This window comes from Salvia splendens, chromosome 20 (genome assembly GCF_004379255.2).
Source record: "Salvia splendens isolate huo1 chromosome 20, SspV2, whole genome shotgun sequence".
Classification (NCBI taxonomy): Eukaryota; Viridiplantae; Streptophyta; class Magnoliopsida; order Lamiales; family Lamiaceae; genus Salvia; species Salvia splendens.
In genome coordinates this window covers 1,262,798-1,285,030 of record NC_056051.1, presented here as the reverse complement: position 1 = coordinate 1,285,030, position 22,233 = coordinate 1,262,798, and the positions used below count along the sequence as shown (strand labels likewise).

The 22,233-nt window shown below is 35.9% G+C and overlaps 3 protein-coding genes across 4 annotated transcripts; 1 reads left to right on the top strand and 2 right to left on the bottom strand.

Annotated features, from left to right (window-relative positions):
- Positions 1–4,804: 4,804 nt before the first annotated feature.
- Positions 4,805–6,105, bottom strand: LOC121781911 ((-)-isopiperitenone reductase-like). The gene is made up of 3 exons (XM_042179619.1): positions 5,872–6,105; positions 5,601–5,793; positions 4,805–5,515 (listed from the first exon to the last, which is right to left on the bottom strand). Exons 2-3 carry the CDS (start codon positions 5,766–5,768, stop codon positions 5,120–5,122), a joined length of 564 nt encoding a protein of 187 aa, XP_042035553.1. The 5' UTR covers positions 5,769–5,793; positions 5,872–6,105; the 3' UTR covers positions 4,805–5,119.
- A 7,662-nt stretch (positions 6,106–13,767) lies between these two features.
- LOC121782761 lies at positions 13,768–16,118 on the top strand. The gene is made up of 5 exons (XM_042180707.1): positions 13,768–13,915; positions 14,191–15,054; positions 15,184–15,339; positions 15,414–15,668; positions 15,806–16,118. Exons 2-5 carry the CDS (start codon positions 14,221–14,223, stop codon positions 15,920–15,922), a joined length of 1,362 nt encoding a protein of 453 aa, XP_042036641.1. The 5' UTR covers positions 13,768–13,915; positions 14,191–14,220; the 3' UTR covers positions 15,923–16,118.
- A 2,108-nt stretch (positions 16,119–18,226) lies between these two features.
- On the bottom strand, positions 18,227–21,363 carry LOC121780973 (calcium-dependent mitochondrial ATP-magnesium/phosphate carrier protein 2-like). 2 transcript variants are annotated; one of them, XM_042178638.1, is made up of 4 exons: positions 20,867–21,363; positions 18,865–19,638; positions 18,702–18,792; positions 18,227–18,602 (listed from the first exon to the last, which is right to left on the bottom strand). In XM_042178638.1, exons 1-4 carry the CDS (start codon positions 21,231–21,233, stop codon positions 18,425–18,427), a joined length of 1,410 nt encoding a protein of 469 aa, XP_042034572.1. In that variant the 5' UTR covers positions 21,234–21,363; the 3' UTR covers positions 18,227–18,424. The 2 variants fall into 2 exon arrangements, with proteins under 2 accessions (XP_042034572.1, XP_042034573.1); XM_042178639.1 differs by having other exon boundaries at positions 18,865–19,651; positions 20,867–21,148.
- Positions 21,364–22,233: the final 870 nt, after the last annotated feature.

Here is a 22,233-nt window from a genome sequence, read left to right as displayed (position 1 = left end):
CGCCATATCATGAGATACTTTAATTTTTCCTCTTTTATATTTAATGCATATATACACGAAATATACTAATAATTATAAAGTAGGTTATATCTTATATTTTATTTATAGATTAATTAGTTGATATTAATTTTTAATTTAATTTTTCGAAAGTAGGTAAAAAGCTTTTTTCGAAACAAACCATTTAAAAAAATTGGATGGATTTAAGAGCATCCACAACCGTGCTCTTGCCAGCGGCACGGTTGTGGGCCCGGCCCCACTTTTTCTGATTGCTCTCTGGCAAGAGCACAACACCCACAGCTGTGCTCTTCCGCAAGGACGAGCACAATTAATTTAAAATTCAATTAAACAAAAACATTTCTATAATACTAAAATTCATTAAAAAAACCTAAATAATATTACAAATGACAAATAAAATAAAAACGACATAATTAAAATCCTAAAAATTAAAAATTACATAATTAAAATACTAAAAATTAAAAAAACCACTACTCATTGCCGAATTTTGCCCACATGTGTTTGATTAGGTCTTCTTGTAGCTGAATGTGGGTTCGGGTATCGCGCATTGTGTGCCTTGTCTCGATCCTCTGGCCAACCGTCGTATGCTCACCTCGGCGTGGGGGAGACCTCGTTGTTGAGCTTCCGGCTTCATCCTCGTCGTAGAAGATAGCCGCCCTCGGCCCTTTGTCGGCTATAATCATGTTGTGTAAGATAATACACGTGAATATGATGTCGGCGATATTATTCACGTACCACAGCCGAGCCGGGGCCTTCACAATGTTGAATCGGGCTTGAAGGACCCCGAAGGCTCTTTCAACGTCTTTCCGCGCAGACTCTTGATGCTGCGCAAAAAGAACCCGTCTCGGGTCGTGCGGGTTGCTGAGCGTCTTCACGAAAGTCGACCACCTTGGGTAGATACCATCGGCGAGATAGTAACCCATGTGGTATGTAGTTCCGTTGACGGTGAAGTCGATCGTCGGTGCTACACCATTCATCACATCATTGAAGAGGGGTGACGAATAGAGCACGTTCAAGTCGTTGTTGGCTCCGGCAACGCCGAAATATGCATGCCAAATCCATAGGCTGTGGTCGGCGACCGCCTCAAGGATAAGTGTTGGGCCGCCGCCTTTGTGACCGCTTAAGTGTTGCCCCCTCCAAGCAGTCGGGCAATTCTTCCACCTCCAATGCATGCAGTCAATGCTGCCAAGCATTCCGGGAAAGCCATGGACTGATTCGTGAAGACGAAGCAACCGTTGGCAATCATCGGTGGTGGGTACCCGAAGGAATTCATCCCCGAAGGCTGAACGAACGCCCTCGCAAAAATTCTTTAGACAAAGGATTCCAGTTGACTCACCGATATGCAAATACTCGTCGAAGATGTCGGCCGTTTGCCCAGTAGCGAGTTGTCGGATGGCACACGTACACTTCTGCAATGGCGTGATACTTTGCCGGCCGGCTGCATCTGGACCTGTTTGGAAGAATTCAACACATGCGGACAATGTGTTGACAATTCGCATAAACAAGTGCTTTGACATGCGAAAACAGCGCCTGAAGTTATCTGTCGGAAACCGCGGCTGGTCGGCAAAGTAGTCGGCAACGAGCCTTTCGTGGGCTCCCTCCCGGTCCCTATGGATGTAGCGGCGAGTTGATCTAGTTTGTTGAGAAGGAGGAGCGGGGGTATTCACCGCGACATATGCTTCGTAAGCGGCACGGTGTTGTTCGTAGTATTCTTGTTCTTCGCGCTCCGCTTCCGCCATGAGATGGGTGAAATCCATTTGAGGTTTTGAGTGAGAGATGAATGTGTTGATAGTTTGTATGAGAATTATGAATGAGAGATGATTTGATGTAATAAATGGATGATGAATGTGTGTATTTATAGATGATTTTAGGGGAAAAAAATAAAAAAAAATCCAAAAAAATCAGAAAAATGGGCAAAAAAACGGCAATATCTTTGGGATTTGGAAAATAAATTTTTTTTATTTTTTACATTATTTATAATTAAATAACGAATTTTAAATAAAAAAATATTCAAAGGCAACGGCTATGTCGTTGCCCAATCGCGTACCGCCACGTCACCTGCTCGCTGGCACGGCGCTGCTCGATGCATCGAGCAGCGCCGTGCCAGCGGCGGCGAGATATGTCCGTGCCAGAGGCACGGACGGACGCGGGTTACGGCGCCACCGTTGCGGATGCTCTAAGTGTAAATAGAGGTGAGTCAGTGAGTCAGCAGTCGAGTTGAGTCAACACAGCAGTGGAGCCGAGCATAATGCAGTAGAATCAATTTCAAAACCGATCAATTCACTTCTAATTAGATGAGATAGCTTTTGGGCATTTAAGAGAAGTTGAATAAAATGAGGAAGCGGAGATGGGTATTTGCTTTCCTTGTTTGGTTTTTCACTTTTTTGGAGGATTGAAGCTTTCAAGTTTCACAGAGCCCAGAAATTTTAGTTATAGATTGCTTCATCTTATTTGCAATTTTATGATGCTGCGTTAATTCTGGATTTGGATTTGAAATGCAAGGTTTGTTTCTGTTTTAATGCTGTGTACATATGGTGTGATTTGATGCGATCGGATTGAGATCAAATAATTATGCAAGTTCTTAAGCTTTTAATCTGTGTTGGTTGCTTAATCAACATGTAATTTCAGTTTTCCGCATCTGCTTAGACACTCTGCATTGTTTGCCTTCTGAATTTACCATTTATCTTCTCAGTGCCTTACTCTCTTTAATTTTCCTTAGAAATACTAAAATAGAATAACTATGTTCTTATTCTGTCCACACTTCCTTCTTCCTCGCTTGCGGTTTTTTAGTTGGAAGCATAGGCGTCAAGGAAAACCTTAAAGCATTGGATATTATTTTATAAATATAAATAAAATTAGTATTATCAATTCTGCATTAAAACTAGTGTGGTCGTGCCAACTCTAAATGCCCTATTTTTATGGAACGGAGGGAGTACATAAAAGGAACAGTTCTGGTTTGCAAATTACTCCTTCATCCCACAATATGAGTCACGTTTGGTGTGGGTACGAGTTTTAAGAACGATAATGAATATTTGGTTGGAATATTTATTGGAATATGGTGTCCACTTTTTTATACTATTTCCATCCACATAAAATAGACAAAGTTGTGAATGAAAGAGTTTTAATATGTAATTAGTAAAGTAAGAGAGAGGAAAAATATGGTGGAAGTAGTGTACCCCTTCAAAAAGAAAAAGTAAACGAAAGAGGTATATCATCTGTCTAGCTTCTTAAAAAGTGATTTATACTCTTTCAAAAAATAACACATTCCAAAAGAAAGAGGTATATAGAAAGAAAAAACATTTTTTAAAAATAAATTATAGTACAAAATGCATAAAAAATAAAAAGTACAATACCTACTCAAATATCCTCGCATTTGGAGAATGATTTTTCATGAAAAGAAGGCAAATATGGTAGTTATGAAATTTTACCTCTCCATAAAGATACCTCTTCAAAATGAGAAAAGGTATAATATATTTTCAAATACCTATTGATTTTTCATGGAAAAAAGGTAAATATGGTTGTTATATGACTTTACCTCTCCATTTACCTCTCCCCTTAGAGATGTTCTTTGTGAATTGTGAGGTCTACATTTAGAATGATGTGTATGGTTGGTATTTGTTTAAAAACTTTCCTATTTATAATTGATCTAATTTTAGTAGACGACGTAAACTAGTAAAATTAATCCATTTTTTTATGGTGGTATATAGTATTAGTTTTACAGTAGAATTTGAGTTAAGTGAGTTAGTGGATTGTATATTAGTTTTATAGTAGAATTTGAGTTAAGTGAGTTAGTGGATTGTATATTAGTTTTACAGTAGAATTTGAGTCAAATAGTTAGTGAATTGTAAGACCTACTTACCGTTTATAGTAAAGTAAAATAAGATTTGTATTGTGGAAGGGGGAGTAATTAGAAATATAATGGAGTACTACATGATATTGGTTAGGCTAAGACAAGGTGTATTTATCGCATGTGTGTCTAATTTTGATGAGCCAGGTACAATAATTGTGTCACCGAGAACACAGTGTTAATAAAGAGACAACGTGCCACAGTGAAGTAATTGCAAGAGATAAAGCTCTGAAAATGTCTACAAACCCCACCACCTTAAATGCCAATATTACTTTCTCCCTTTGATTATTATTTTCCCCAATATTACTTTCAAGTTTCAAAGATTCCTAGAAATTCTGGACATTTACCGAAAATGTTGAATTTTATTTTTTGCATTCTTGATTATATCTACTGGTTGATGAAATTAATTACTATTGTTATTCGAAATATATGGAATTACTCTAAAGCAACAAATCACAGTGTTCCACCAACATGATCGCGGTAGAATATTTGTCACCAGGCAACATTTAAACATCTGAGAAAAAAAAATATGGTATGATTATGTACTAGACAGCATTTAAACAGTCATGAAATTAGATATTAAGCCAAAACATTACTAGTCAACAACTCATTTTAATCAATACTCCTATAATATAATCAGGCCATCACTTAAAAGTTAAAACAATCTCCCATTTACAATGGGCAAGCAGAGATTTTTTGAACTTGGATTGGGATAAGATAACATCAATGTGGTAAATTCACATAACCAACTAATGAATTTGATTCCATTAGTTAATCTGTAGTTACGTATAGTCTATGCTGTAAAATGCATATGCATGGGCTGAAAGCAACACCTTCTGAAGTTGCTCAAGCAACCATAATAACCCAAACTCACCAAAATAGCCTCAATAATAAACTTCTCTCAATTGCATAACTAAATCTTAGTATCATAAACAAAAAAAGACTACCCAAAAATCTACTAGTACTGTTCTTGTTGTAAATGACTGTTGTTCTTGTATCATATTCCGATAGCAAAAGCAAACCAGTTCCAAATTCCAATAGTAGAACAGACAGAACGATGCAGACGAACGACGTTGCTCTTGTTCATTCTCCGAAGTCCTCCCATAATGCAAATCAATCAGCAAATTTCCAAAAAAAATTTAAACACAAACAGACATACTATATACCATCAATGCACCATGCTTGTTTCCCCGAATACTAACTAAACGTGGGAGCCAGTGCAACAGAAATGTACTTCACAGAACAACATCTTGCACCTCAGAAATTGATCTCCCGCCTCTCGGAGAAGAACTTGCCAGTCACAAACTGATCAGGAAGCAAGGCGAGCCACACGGCTGTGTCAGCTCCATCCTCGATACTAATATGTCCAGCCCAGCTAGTCATAGCGGTCCTCACCCACCCGGGGCAGTAGCAATTGATGTATATCTTCTGCCCTTCTGGCCGACTAGCAAACTCCCTCGCCATCAGCCTTGTGTACGTGTTAACCGCCAGTTTCGACAAAGAATAGTCTGTAAACACATTAGGCCATCCCCCTTCTTTCCAACTCCCATCCTTCACTTCCTTCAAGAATGTTTCCATCACTTCATCAATCAACTCCTCGGACAGCAACTCCTCGTTTTCCAGCTTTTTTCGTTCTTCAGCGTTTTCAATTCTCTACACAACACCAACACAAACACAACGAATAAGGCCATATCAGAGAATCTGAGTCGTTGATCTGATTATGAACGAACAACCTTACATTTCTCCTCCCGCTAAGCCTTCCCAATTTGGAACTGACATTAACGATCCGAGCACCTGGCTCGGAAGGCCTCATAAGAGGAACCATTGCCTTGATCATGTTTTTGGTACCAAAATAGTTTGTCTGGATAATTTGCTCAGCTTTTTCCAGAGTTGTCTGATCCAGCATTGTAATTCACTCCAGCATTGTTTATCTACAAATCCTCACACCATCAATGAAAACAGTTTTCATATCCCAAGAAAAGGGTGAGAGTCTACCAATATATCCACACCATCATATTCTTGTTTGAGCCATTGAACAAATGATTGGATTGATGGAGGGTCTGTGATGTCTAGTTGGTGAAACACTACATTCAAACCTCCTTCTTGCAACACCTTTGCTACCTCTTGGCCAACGCCCGTCTCTCGTGATGTGAGAATGACTGTGATCTCGTGCAACGCGAGCTGGTGGGACTATCTCAAACCCGATCCCCCTATTTGCACCGGTCACCACAGCTATAGTTTCGGAGGTCCACCATCTGAACAACCAATTCTTATCATTTCATACAGACTAAACAGGAGAACTCAGCTCAAAAGACTAGCATATTAGGAGAGATAGTCCATTTAGTCTATATACTTCACACCAGTTGTTCTCACAACCGATGTGGGAATTGAGTCCGTAACATCATCACACATTTAAATTCTGATCAATCACATAAAAACACAGAGATAAGTAATTTCCAATTTAAATCAATTTAAGTGTAAAATTGAAGATGGTCTAACTAGTAACAATCACTCAATGCTAGCTCAAGCTAACACTCACACTTGTTAAATGTCACTAAATCAAACGCAATAATACAATGTGTGTTAGCAGGAAATTCACATATACATTTCAAGATTTTAAATAATATATAAAGGAATGTGTGAGTTTGAGAAAATGTGCCTTTGATGATCGGTGTAAGGGATGGTACGGAGCAGAGAGATCTCTTGGCGCCTCCTTTCCTTTTTCTCTTTTGCCTTTTCTTTTATATCCATAATAGATTAGATTGATTCTCGTTTTCTGTTTTTTTTTTTGTCACTCGGGTCTCATGTTTCAACACTCACAAGCCACGTGGTTACCAATTATTTTCTCTCTCAAATTATGGCCCAATCTTTTGGCATTGTTTTGGCCCACTCCTTCTAAGCCCATATTTACCCACGTGGATTATGCATCTTGATCATTTGATAACTCTAACCTATATTCGAGATATCCTCTCTCTGAGTTGTGAACGAAACTATATGGTTTATAAGAGATAGCATCCTATTATAAATATGTATTTTGAAAAATATTCCGGTTGTGTTTTCCAAAATCAGTAAGCAATACAATTTGGCCAAAATCATGTGTTTCACGATAAAACTAAGCATAAAGACTCTAGTCTTATTTCATTCGTGATGTTGTTTGAAAATGAGAAGTTTTGTCGCAAAAAGACCATACTCATCACGACCTATATGATACTCCCTCCGTCCACAAACAATAGGACACATTGTGAATAACACGAGTTTTAATATGGAATTGGTAAAGTAAGAGAGAATGGAAAAAAGTACAAAATAGTAGTGTTTGTGGAATGTGGGGTCCCTATTATCAATAAGAGAGAAGAGAAAAAGTAAGAGAGAAGTTGTTGAAAACTTTCATTTTTTAAATGTTTTCTATTTATCGCAGACAACCAAAAATGACAAATGTGCTCTATTTTTAGTGGACAGAGAGAGTATAGGCTAAGTAATTAGTATTCGCTCAGTCTTACAAGAGAATGCATTTTTTGTTAGGTATGAATTTCAATATATCAGTTGTAAAGTAAGGGATGCAGAAAGAAAAAGTAATTAAAGTATTGTTACTGAAGAATAGGTCTTACCTCATTAGTGAGAAAAAAGAATTTCCAAAATTAGAAAGTGCATACTCTAAAAAAAGACAACAATTAAAATGACGCGGGTTTTAATGCATATTGGTAAAGTAATGAGAGATAAAAAGAAAAAAGTGATTGAAATATTGTTAGTGGAGAATGAGACCACCTCGATAGAGAGAAAAAAAGTTTCCTTAAGGCCATCCCCATCCGTGTCTCAATACCGACTCATCCATTCATTATTCATGGGCCCCACTGCACTTTTTACCCCATCTCTTAACTAAGAGACAACACATGCATCCATCAATCTCTTAACCATCTCATCCCTTAACTATTCATTCAATTTCATTTTTTATTTTTATTTCCAACAAATTCAATTAATATTTCATTGAAATATTAAATTAATACTAATAATTCATAAAATCATTAAAAATCACGAAAATTACAACATCCGAAAATACGAAAAAAATACATAATTGAAATCCTAATATTACAATTTATTGAAATCTGCATAATCATGGAAAGTGATGCGGTGATCGTCTAACGGTTGCCAAATTTTGCCCAAATGTGCTCCATTAGATCCTCCTGGAGTTGGGTGTGGGCCATAGAATCACGTGTCCTTTCCCAAACAGATATTCGCTCTTGCAAAGGAGGATGCACTCCACTGCGAGGCGGACTACTTGATGAAGAGCTTCCCGCGGTTTCAGGGTCGAACCAATTTCCTGCATTAGGTCATTCGTCGGCAACAATCATGTTGTGCAAGATTATGCATGTATACATGATATCGACCATATTCTCCATAAACCATGCACGGACCAGGGATTTGATAATGTTGAATCGAGCTTGTAGAACCCCGAACGCTCTCTCCACATCCTTGCGAGCAACCTCTTGCTTTTACGCAAAAAGAGCTTGTTTTTTGTTTATCGGCCTGTTGAACGTCTTCACGAAGGTTGGCCACTTCGGATATATGCCGTCGGCAAGATAGTACCCCATTTTACACTGGCAGTTGTTAGCGGTGAAGTTGATGGCCAGCGCTTTACCATTCAAAACTTCGGTGAAGAGGTAGGATTGGTTGAGCACGTTGATGTCGTTGTTCGATCCGGAGACCCCGAAAAGCGCATGCCAAATCCATAGTCGGTAGTCGGCAACGGCCTCGAGTATAACGGTGGGGTGGGTGCCTTTGTGGCCGCTCATGTATGATCCCCTCCACGCCACAGGACAATTCTTCCATTGCCAATGCATGCAATCGACGCTGCCAAGCATCCCAGGTAATCTGTACGCTTGTTCGTGAAGTCGGAGCAGAAACTGACAATCTGCGGTGCTTGGCTTCTTCAGGAATTCATCGGTGAAGGTTGCTCGAACGCCTTTGCAGAAGTTCATCAAACACAGTCTCCCAGTGCTATCCTAGTGTGCAGGTACTCGTCGAACAAATCCGTTGTTTGTCCAGTAGCAAGCTGACGGATTGCTGCAGTACATTTCTGGAGCGTCGTGAGACTGGGACGGCCAGTAGCATCGAACCCTTCTTGGAAGTACTTTTCCCGGACCGCCAATGTATTTTCGATATGTAGAAATAGCTCCCGCCGCATGCGGAAACGGTGACGGAAGTCGGTATCTCCCCATACCGGATTCTCACAAAAGTAATCTCGTACTAACCTTGCCGCGACTTCCTCCCGGTCACGATGGATGTATTTCCAGGGTCGCTTTTGACGCGCCGCGGTGGCCTCCTCCTCCCTACGTCGCTCTTCTTCTAGTGATTCTTCCATTATTCGGCGCATTTGCTCAAATGGATCCATGAATTGATTAAATTTGGGAGAAGAATTGGAGAGGAAAGAGATGATATGACAGTGATGAGAAGAAAAAAAGATAAGGGATAATGTGTTTGTGTGTAAAATCAAAGAGTAGGAGTATTTATAGAATTTAAAAAAGAATTTTTTTTTACCATTTAAAAACGGTAATATTACCATTGAAATTTTTAAATTTTTTTAAATTTTTTTTGCGAAAAAAACAATTTTTAAAAAAATATATATTTATTGCATCAGCAATGACTACGCCGACTCGCGGGGCGGCAGGCCACGCGCCAGAGCTTTGTTTTGGTCTATATTTAATGGGCAGATAAAGTAATTTAATAATACTTTCTTCGTCCCATAAAAGATGTCACACCTGTGAAATGACATGTGAATTTAAGAGGTTTTGTTTTGAGTTAAGTGGAGAGAGATTCATCTCGCTCTCTTACTTTACCAATTGTGCATTAAAACCTGTGTCATTTATAATTTTCTCTGTTTTTCTATGGACGAATGTAGTAATAAACTATCAGATCTTATAAAGAAAATTCTAGATATGTAGAATATACAAGAAATGTGTAGAAAATTCCCGAACACACGTATGTAATTTATATATATACGGGTATGTTGGGATCATTTTTTACGAGCAGAGAAAAGTGCAATCCACATTCTATTACCTTTTTTTAACTTACATTTACATTAAAAGTCGCCATGTTGCTAAATAAAGCGAAAAACAAGTGTCATGAAAATAAATTTACTTTTCGTAATATGTCGGAATCATTGGCTCGGTCAAAGAGTTTTGACCAAGAATAATTTCAACGAGACATTTAATTTTGTAAAATTAAATGATATAGCGTCGATATACGTTCGGAGTAGATGACCGTGATATATTCATTTTCTCAAATCCGATTCCCGGTGAGTGAGAAATAATGGATTAAAGTTGGGCAAAATTGCAAGCTAATTAAATGAGCTATGAGAGAAGTCATGTGATTAATTAAGAGAGTTAATTATCCTACATTGAAAGTAACAACCTTATTAAGCTACAACCATGTCTCAAAGTACATAATATATGATCAAAACCAAGTAAAACTACTCTCTAAAACCATGCAAAACCAAGTAAATCAGCATACAATCATCTTAATGTTGGGCCCAGAGGAAAATAATACATCTCCTTGAATGGACTGTTGTGCTTGAATCTAACCTGACCACAAACTTTACATTTGGTCCTATTCTTGTCTTCTCTCCAATAGATCATGCACCATTTTTTGCAACAATATATCTTCAGACGGGGCATATCTAAAGGCTGCATTTGTTTCTTGCACTTGAAGAAACTATTAGGCATACGATTTGTTAGACGCTTCTCCATAAACTGACACAATTCATTAACAACTCGTTGAGACATTCGATGTTCGGACTTCATAGTCATTATTTGAGCATTTGTTGACAGCTCAAAATAATCACACCCCGCCCACAAATCAGACTGAGGCGTTTCTAACAAAATGTAGAACTGCTGCGACTCATTAAATGGGGGCTATGGCATATATGTAGATTATTTAGCCCACAAATGGGGGCTGCTGCACAACAAAATTTATAAACTTATCCAAACCATCAATAAAATCTAGATTCAATTCTCTGGTTGAAAATTTGTCTCATAGATCCGGCAGTTCATGGGGCGGTTCAAAACCGTCGGTTTTCAGCCAAAACCGCTGGTTCCTGGCCGGTTCAGCGGTTCAAATTTTTTTTTCTTTTTTCGTTTTAGTCTTTATTTCACCGAGACTACAAGTCACAACTTATAAGTAACAATTTACACTTAATGTTGGACTTGAGCCTTTGAGTTGAAAGATGATGTATTGGATTATTCTCTTTTATAGCTACATGTTCTTAGATGTGTTGCTCTTTCTTTCAATGTGGGATAAAAGTAATTATTTGTAACTAAATGGTAGATTTCCATCATCTTTGTTTATATCTTGACTATTTTCTATTATTATAATTTTACAACAAATATTATTACATAAAGTATTATTTTTAATCCTTTATCATTATCGATTCATTTGTGTATAAGTTTATGTAGTATATGTTAACTAATAAATACCATTATACACATTAAGAGACTAATTATTATAAATTGTATTAATCTAGCGATAACTATAATATGAATAATTATTTATCTATATACAAAGCATATTATTCAATAATTGTTTATTCTTATCAATCAAGAATATATTCACAAATAATAATTTTATTTATATAAATTATACTACATCTATTAGAATAATAGCTATTATACTAAATCATACTATTAGTCTACTACTAATATATAAATATATAAACTATATTATACCGATATACAAATCATTCTTTAGTTATCTATTTTTATCATTATTATACAAATTATATTAATCATTATTCTTTTCACATTTTAATCAATATATTGAGAAAAATTAGCAACATGCTTACATTTAAATCTAATTATTTGAACACGTCTATATTCTATAAATATACAAATTATGAGCAACATGCAACATTCAAATTTAATTAAACTATTCAAACTAAACTATTCTAGTTGATACTATTATTATCTATAAATTTGTCTTAGGAAAAGAATCATACAAATATAAAGATAAAGTTAGTGAATAATAAAATGTAGTCAAAAATAAAGAAAAGTAGAAAACAAAAGAAAATTTTGTATCCCACATTAGAAAAAGATGAATGAATGATCTAAACATATAGTTATAAAAGAAAATATTTCAACAGATTTTGTCCCACATTGAAAGTGAAAAACAAAATATTCAAGGATGTCTCTATAAAAGTGAAACAACCAAGAATGTTTTCTTAGAATTATTAAAAGTGAGCACATTTAAATCCAAATATTATTTGAACACGTCCACATTCTATAAATATACAAATTATGAGCAATATGCAACATTCAAATTTAATTAAACTATTATGTTTGATGCTATTATTATCTATAAATTTGTTTTAGAAAAAGAATCATGACAAAAATAAAGATAAAATTAGTGAATAATAAAATATAGTAAAAAAATAAATAAAAGTAGAAGATAAAAGAATGTTTCGTGTCCCACACTGAAAAAAGATGAATGAATGAGCTAAACATGTAGTTATAAGGGAAAATACTTCAACATATTTGTCCCACATTAAAAGTGAAACACAAAATATTCAAGGATGTTTCTTAGAATTCATAGGCCCAACAAATAAATATGGGCTATTATGAAATTCTTGTATTTATTTATTTGTGAAAATTGATTTTTAAATATAACAATTAATTTTTATAAATAATAAATATTTATTTAAAAAAATTATTTGAACCGCCGGTTTCGGTTCTTGAAATTCTTGAATCTGAATCGTCCTGCATGAACCGTCGAACCGTCTGCCGGTTTCGGTTTGTGAACCGGCGATTCAATTCGATTTATGCATGCCTAATCCTAAATTGTATCTTGATATTATTTTATTCAGTAAATCGAACATCACCTAAGAATATGGACATTTTGGTCATGTTTGGTTGTCAGGATTATGTCTGGGAAAGTAATCTGATTCCTTAAATTTTAAATTCTTGTGTTTGTTTCCGTTTTTAATCAAACTAGGAAAGTAATCAAAATCCTGAAACAAGGAAAGTTAGTACAACTTTCCAGGATTCTGAATCCTAACTTTTCTTAGGTATTCTTTTTCCCAGTTTTAGGATTCTTACATATTTAATGCAATATAGTACAGTTTATTATTATTATTATTATTATTATTATATTATTATTATCATCATCATTATCATTATTATTGTTATTATTTATTATAGTATTTTAAAAATAATTTAAAAGTATAAACCATACTTAATTTCAGGATAATAAATAACTATAATTCAAATTATCATAATTATAACTATATTATTAATATTTATTTTTATTTTTATTATCATAATAATAATAATAATTTATTAAATAATTATATATAATTATAATTATATAATAATATAATAATTATTAATTTATAAATTAGTAATTAACAATAAAATTGTAGTGAAATTTTAAATTATAAAATTTATTCAATTAAAAATTAAGTAAATATAATGATAATAATAATAATAATAATAATAATAATCTTATTTATTATTATATTATTATATATTATGATGTATAATCCATATTTAAACTATCCATCGTAATAATAAATAAAATAATATAATTATTATCATTTGTAATTAATAATTTATTAAATAATATGTATTATTATTTTTTATAAATAAAAATGATAAGTATATTTTAAGTTTAGTGTTTAAATCAAATATATACTTTCAAATCTTGATATTTTCCAAACACGGGAAAGTAAAGTTATTAGATATCATATTCCCGGGATTCATTTTCCCAGGAATCATTTTCCTTGCCAACTTTACTTTCCCGCCAACCAAACATGGCCAAAGAGTAAAGTATTCGTATTCTAGAACGTACGAGTACGTAAATATTCAATAAAGCTGTCTATATATTACCAAAATGAAAATAGGTAATCAAATCGTGCACGCAAATCAATCACAACAGTGTTTACAAATTGTAAGGCTGCATGACCACACTCTCACAATAGTATTTTTTGTAGCCCACTTTCAATCATCCGATTCGCGGTTCGTTGCATATTCACTCATGATTGGAAAAAAGGCAACTTGTTCCAACTTTCCGGTACTGTTTCTGATTCTCTCTCAAATTTTCTATTTCTGAATATACCCAATTCCCTTTCTCTTTATTATATGATATTACTTGATGTTGATTCATTTAGAAATCAAATTATTAAAAGAGAATACCTTTTGTGGATTGAACTAGTTTGAAAACTGCAATTGTTTATAATTCACACTGGATTGAATAGGGCTTGTGAAACTGAGTATTATATAGATTGAATTTGAACCTATGTTGTTAATTGGGAGAAGTAATTTGATGAAAGATATGGTTGTTTGTAGGTAATCATTTGAGCTGATTTGGAGGTGAAGATGCTTTGTGCTTTAGAATGCGTAGCTATCATTCTATTGTTATCTGTTTCTCATACTACTTTGCAAGCCAGTGGAAATGAGATCAAAACCGATGTGTTTCTGTCGCCTAAATTCGAGCTAGGGCCAGGATCAGTTGCAGATAAATTCTACTATGGGATTGATTTCCCGACAGGCCATATTGCTATCAAGAGCTTCAATGCCGAAGTGGTCGACGACAAAGGGAAATCGGTCCCCCTTCACGAAACCTATCTCCATCACTGGGTAGTTGTAGGTTACTATAAAAGGAAAGGGGAAAATGCTCTGGAGCGCTTTGGTGAGTCGGGATTGTTGCAATCAGACTCTACTCTCATTAGAAATAGCGGGATGTGTGATCACGGCCTCGTGCAGTATTTTGGGCTCGGGTCTGAGACTCGAAGGACAGCTACTGACGTCCCGGATCCTTATGGCATTGAGGCTGGGAATCCAGCGGACGTGCCTGCTGGACACGAGGCGCGATGGATGCTCAATGTGCACGCGATTGACACTCGCGGTGCTGTGGACAAGCTGGGCTGCACCGAGTGCAGGTGCGATTTGTACAACGTGACTGCAGATGGAAACGGTGAGGCAATGCCGGTGGATTATATTGGTGGCTTGAAATGCTGCCATGATGGGGTTAGATGCAGAGTTAAGCGAGGGTTTAGGGGTGAGAGACGAAGCCTCTACTTGAGGTACACGGTCACGTATATGGACTGGGATGCATCCATCGTGCCTGTGAAAATTTATATACTCGACGTCACTGACATATGGAGAAAGGCAGATGAATCCACAGGGCTCAAAGCTACACATCGTTGCTTGGTAAATATATTCATTAATAATTTCGCGCTGCAATGGAGAAAAATCTCCTTTTTTGCTGAAAATCAATCTTGAAGTAGATAAACAACATTTATGGTTGAGACAAATAGATAAACAACATGTGTGGTGTAGATTGAGTATGATGTCGAACCTTGCCCCTTTGGCGCGGAGAATGATGGATGCATTCATACCAAAAGCCTAACTATTAGCTTACCAACCGGTGGTGATGTTATCTACGGTGTTGGACATCAGCACGCGGGAGGCTTTGGTTCAACTCTTTTCAGGGAGGTATTTAAACAATTGATGATGTTTCTAGAACGATGCATTCCTCTTTTTCATTGGTGTTTTGTGATATGATCCAGGGAGGAAACGTCATATGCTCATCGGTTCCAACTTATGGGACTGGACACGAACCTGGAAACGAGGCTGGCTACATTGTCGGGATGTCCACCTGTTATCCTTCACCGGGCAGTGTCAAGATTTCGGCAGGGGAGACACTAACTCTTGTGTCTAACTATAGCAGTTCACAGAGACACACAGGAGTTATGGGACTGTTTTACATCTTGATTGCTGACTCGTCAGCGAACACGGGTGCAGTCCAGCATTCTCCAGCACAAGTAAGTTCTTTTGAATTTCCCAACTAATAGATTGATTTTTAACTAGGAAAGGTACATCAGAGCAAGTTTCAAGAGTGGTTATTTTGGGGGCAGTGTTTTTTTTTATGAAGAGATCGACATTTTATCGGCCGTTGCAGGTGCGTATGAATACGATGGCATCCTATCTTGGTTGGCCTTTTGAACTGTTTGGAGTTGGTCTCGTTGTGGCTCTCGTGCTTATTTACAGTGGTCGGAATGGGTACGAAGAAATATAACGGAACGAGTGCTTCGTCTACATTTGGTGAATAAGTTGTTTAGATGTATGCTTATTGTTGATTCATGATAAAGGTTTCATGTATTGTATTCTGATACTGAAAAATATAATAACCTGGCCCTTATTACAGAATTGAAATTTGAAATACATGAAGTGATATAATATAAGAGATCTTCTATAAAATGGACTATAGTAAATCTAACTTTATTTCGATATCTCTTGATTCATGCTTTTATATCTTTAACCACCATATCTCCAACACTTCATTCAAATAATCAAAGTATATATTGTGGCATAACAATATTCTCTTGAGCTTAAAACGATGTTGTTTATTTTAATTTTTTAGGCTCAAAATGATGTTGCTTAATGCATGTCTTTCTCACTATTTACCCATATCAACAAATTTACATGGCATTTGCTAATAAAACCCAAAGTGGAACAAGTAAGAATATTTTAAACTTTGTTATTTATAATTCATAATTTTAAAATATGGATGATGGACTCAAATTTGAGTAAACACCCTTTGTTTTTCATGCTTTAAAGTTTAAAGGGAGACGGGTGACTTCAGCAAAATGTGTTGGAACAAAGTATTATTTATCCATGCTTATTACATCACAACACTTTGATCAAACGGTGGTAATTGCATCAGTTTGTGGGAGTATAGACACACGGATGCTTACTTCAGACCATTATAACAGAATTTGATTTCTTTTCATATTTTTCATTTTCTATATACAAATTCTCTACAACAAGTTTTTACATCATTCTGTGGGAGTTCATTTTTTCTTTTAGATCCATTCCATAAATCACTCGTAATAAATTAAATTGTACTGCTAGAACAAATGCAAAAACAAAATCAATCAAACCTATGAGTGGGGCACACTACCAAAATACCGAACTTATCATGCTGAAAAAATATCAAAAATTTAGTATAGCGTGATCTTCATTAAGGTATAATATCGAACATTTCGGTACGATAACAATATGCATTTTCATATATTGTGGCACAGCAAAATTTCAATAGATATAGTATATTACACGGTATATACTACTTCTTATGTCCCATTAGAAATGAAACATTTTCCTTTTTTATTTGTCTCATTAAAAATGAAACGTTTCTAAAAATAGAAACAACATTCTCTCTACTTTACTCTCTCTTCAGTAACTCACAAAACAACACTATATAAAATCTCATGTCGAAAACCAAATGTTGCATATTTAATGGGACATGAGGGTATAATTTAGGTATACTTGGTATTCATAGACATCAACATATACAGTAAAAATAGTACTTCCTTCGTCCTCTAAAAATAGAAATTCTTTCCTTTATCCCTTAAAAATAGAAACTTTCTTTTTAGAAAATTTCTTAATGAGGTGGGACCCATTTTCCACTAATACACTTTTCTATCCACATCTTTCTTACTTACCAATTTTGTATTAAACTCGTGTCGTTTCAAATGTTCCTATTTTTAGGGGACGGATGGAGTATATACCTTGAATACCGAATATATTTATATATATTACTCCCTTCGTCCCAACTTAGTTGGATCGCTTCTTTTGGACAAGGAGATTAAGAAATTTTATTGAATGAGTTAAATGATACTCCATCTGTCCCACAATAAAAGCCACATTTGATGTGGACACGAATTTTAAGAAATGTAAAGTATAGCGGGTTAGAAAATTTAGTGGAATATGGAGTCCACTTTTTTATATTGGTTTTATAATAAAAACGTGTGTGAAGTGAGTTAGTGAAATGTGATACTTACTTTCTATTTATGGTAAAAGTGAAATGTTACTCTTATTGTGGGACGGGCCGAAATGACAAAATGTGACTCTTATTGTGGACAGATGGAGTAATAAAATAAAGTAGGGGGTAGGAAAAATGTAATGGGAGAGATAAGAGGGAGTAAAGTAGGTAATGTAGTAAAATAAGAGTGATTAGATGTTTTATTTTTTATCAAAAAAAAGAAATGACTCTAATTTGTCGGGACGTCTCAAAAATGAAATATGACTCAACTTATTTTGGACATATTTATTTATAATATAATATTATATAATGATATAGCAGTGTTGCAGTATACTGTACTGAAATCTAGTAGCATACTTTAAAATTTATGAACACCGAATTTCGGTAAGAAATACAAAAAAAGGTGGTAAGATATCGGTACCGAAATTAGCTATACCGAATAAGTACACCAAAAATTTTGGTACATAATTTTTTTAGTACAGTATTACAATTTCAGTACGGTATAGTATACCATACCGAACCCACCCCTAGTCCAACCATGATCATACGACTATAAAAAATTGGAATAAAACAATTTTATAAACCAATTCATACATCTAGAAGTTATTCAACTGAAACAAAATATACAACTGCATAATCCAATAGTATAAAATAGTCGAAGTGTGAGTAAACTCAAGAATGATCACCAATAAGGCATTACTTCCATGAATATCACCAGCTTTGTATACACAAGCTGAGGAAAAGAAAAGCGTGGAACTAGTCAAGATGCAAACTCTTTTTCATGGCTTCATAAACCAGATATGTGATGCCTGCTGATGGCACAACTTTGAGAAGATTTGGGAAAAGCCCTTTATAGAAACCTCTCAACTTTTCGATCCTATAAGTATTCTTGAATACATCCGACATGCTGCTCTGAGTTCGTTGAGCCTGCATCCTGAGAAGCCTTTCTTTTTAGTAAAACATCAAGAAATGAATTCATGCTTTGTGACATATGACAAAACTATAGCTTCTATCAAAACCATTATGCATTTACCTTGTTCTTACCACCTGTAGTGGGTAAACACATGTTGCTCCAAGAGCTCCAGATACTGTTCCACAACCGAGTTGCACAAGAATCCCAGGTTCTGCACCGTATCCACGTCTTAGAACGTTCTAGACATAATGAAGATAAAACATACAAAGCATCGGCAGCATACCATCATCCTTGAGAATATATTTCCTGGACATATCTTTTAGGGTCTCGTAAGCAGCAAGGTCGATGCCTGCATAAGGAACGATTCCAAGAAGAGATGGTATCAACCCTTTATAAAAGGCTCTAGGTCCCTCCTGAGCCAAAATATCTCTTGCTAGTTTCCCAATATTTGGAACACTCCCTCTGTCGGAAGAATATGTTTGTAATCGTGTTTTGATAAGATCCATTGGATAAATAGAGGTTTGTGCCACCGCTCCTGCCAACCCACCAGCAGTGAGTCGACCCAAAATTCCTGTATCCCCATTACTATCCCCAATCACATTTTTCAGCATTTCGTAAGTGTAAAACTTGATAGCACTCTCTGGTCCGACCTTTATGACATTTAGCCCATTGCCTCGAAAGAAACCTAAAAGACCACCCTCCTTCCATATGCTTTGGACAGCATGACTAATTGGAACATGTTTAGTCTGAACTTGAAAGATCACCTTTAATAGATCAAGAGGTGCAGTGGCAGTTCGAGAAGCAGCCCCAGCAACTCCTCCAGCGATTAGATATTTGGTTGCATTAGCACGTTTACTTATACCTTCAAGAATCACAGCATGCTCGCCAATATCTACAAGATACACCCTTTCCCAATAGTGATAGATGTTCTCCATGGTGGCCTCATGTGGGTAAAGCAGCAGAAAATCCCTCCACTCTTCAAAAGTAATAACTCCATTATTGTCTTCATCTACATGCTCCACAAAACTCGCAAGCTCTTTATCATCAAGTTCTATCCCTGCAGAAGAGAACTGCCAAGGCTTATCAGATGAAGACAACACACACTCTAGAAGCAGGCATTTACTATTAAGAACTAGCCTAGATAGATAAAAAAAAATAGTATACGGTAATCCATTGTTTACCAAGATGGATTGGAACTATTAAGCAACACACTACATCAACAGATAGTTCTATAGCATCTAATTTCAGATTGATGGCATGACCAATATTTACTCTATTCAAATTCACCAGAAAAGCAGAATTCTTTAAATTATCATATTCAGAGCTTCTAGAAACTTTCCAACTCTTGTTTTCAAACTATACCCTCATGATGAACATGCCATCCATGTCATACTCTCTCCTAAGCATAAACCACACAAGTTGCATTGCGATTACTAAGAACCCATATTTATTACATCCCATAATCAACACTACAACAAATAATCCCCTCTCTTATTATTTCTCAAACATCATTTGTTAGAATATGTCTTGCTCTTAAATACAATCATACATGTCTCGGACACAATGCAATCACCAAGTAAACACAACTTAAACAACACAATTGGGACAAAGAAATTCTCCCTTCGTCCTCCATTCCTTGCCACTAGTTTCCTTTTCGGTCCGTCTACCAATACTTGCAACACCTACTTTTGGTAATGGGCCCCACATTCCACTCATTTCCATCGCATTTTATAATAAAACTAATAGGAGTATATAAAAGTAGGACCCACATAACTAACTTTTTCAACCCACTTCCTCTTACATTTCATAAAACCCGTGCCGGGTCGAAGTTTGATGTTTAATGGTGGACAGAGGGAGTAGATGATGGCAAGGAATGCACGGTAGGAGATCAAACTCTTCCCACAAGGGCAATAAGAACACTAACAGGGAGACTCATCACACAAGCACATCTTTTCACTGATATATTTGATCTCTTACACAACAACGAATTCTAAATGGAGAGCGTGTTATAACATCTCCGAGTCACTGTACTTGACTAAGCCCTCTGCTATAAAGCATGTTATAACATCTCAATTCTTTGTACTTGACTATCCCCTTCTTTGTCACAAACACACAACTGCAATACACCATCACAAAGACCAAATCGTTTATTAAGTTGTCGTTTCCCCCAAACAAGTCTTCATTTCAATATAAATGCACTATTTCTTTACCAATAAAATCAGAGAAAAGGGAAAGCAATTTTAAAAATAGAGGAGTGGTTCAATTTGCAATCGGAGAGAATATACCAGCCTTAACAAGAGCGTCCCACAGCTCCTCCGGCACAATGCAGCCGTTGTGCTCGACGTCGATGGCCTGAAAAATGGCGTAGAGCTCGAGCTCCTTGTCATCCATATACTTGCGAAACTCGTTATAATCGACGCTGCCATCCTGATTGGCGTCGCAAACGTGCAACAGCTCCTTGGCGAACTTGTAATCGGAGGGAATTCGCATGGCGGACAGGCCGCTCTGGATTTGGGAGGAATCGATGTGCCCTACGTTTTTGGAGTCGAACAGGGTGAAGAGACCGCGGATTCTAGCCTCGCGCTCCTCCTCGGTCTCCCGCGATGCGGCGAGGACGTGATCCAGGGAAACGGCGTCGTTTTTGTTACCCATTGTTAATTGGTTTCTCCTCCTCCTTCTCCACTCCCGCGAAGGAAATGATTGGAGCGCTTTTTAGTAGCAAATGATCTCTCTCTCTCTCTCTCTCTCTCTCTCTCTCTCTCTCTCTCTCTCTCTCTCTCTCTCTCCCCCTCTCTCTCTCATCTGTGTGCGGACTGTATGCCAAATTCATTGCAATTGTAATGTGGGGTACCTAACATGACGTCGGTAAAATACGTACCAACTTTATAAAATATCTTTTCTACCAAATAATTTTATAATAGGTTAATAGGAGAAAAAATAAAATATAGTACTATACCATTATTATTTTATTTTTCAAAATGTGTCATTTTTGTGTATTTTCGTAGATTTTTTTAATCTTGCTACTATTTCCGGTGTTATTGAAAAATATGAACATTTAGTTCGAAACAAATTTTAATGTATAATTAGTAAAGTAAGAGTGAAATAAAGAATAGTGTTAGTAGGAAAATGCTCAACATTATCAGTAGTGTAGTATAATGGTATATGTCGTAAATAAAATGATATGTATGGGTAATGTGTTGTCTAATTATTCCAAAATTAGAAAGTTCATATACTTTTCAGGGACGGACTAATAATTTTTCATGAACGAAAGGAGTATTAGATTCCCTTTCGAGTTTCAAGATTGTGTTCTTTATCCGATAAACGTTTGAATATACTCCTTCCATCCCATAAAAATATGAACATTTGCGTCAATACAGAAATTAATGCACAATTGGTTAACTAATAAAGAGGTTGAAAGAAAAAATACTTATAATATTATTAATGGAAATGGGCCACCATATTAGAGAGAAAGAAATTATCAAAAATAGAAGGAGATATTTTTAGACATCCTAAAATAGAAAATATTCTTATTTTTATGGGATGGATGGAGTATCAACTTTGTTTGAATATGTAGTGTGTTTTGAGAAAACTGTGCGTTGTACCCTATGAATGTTGTTTTAATATACTCAAGCCGTCCTAAAAAAATTGACAA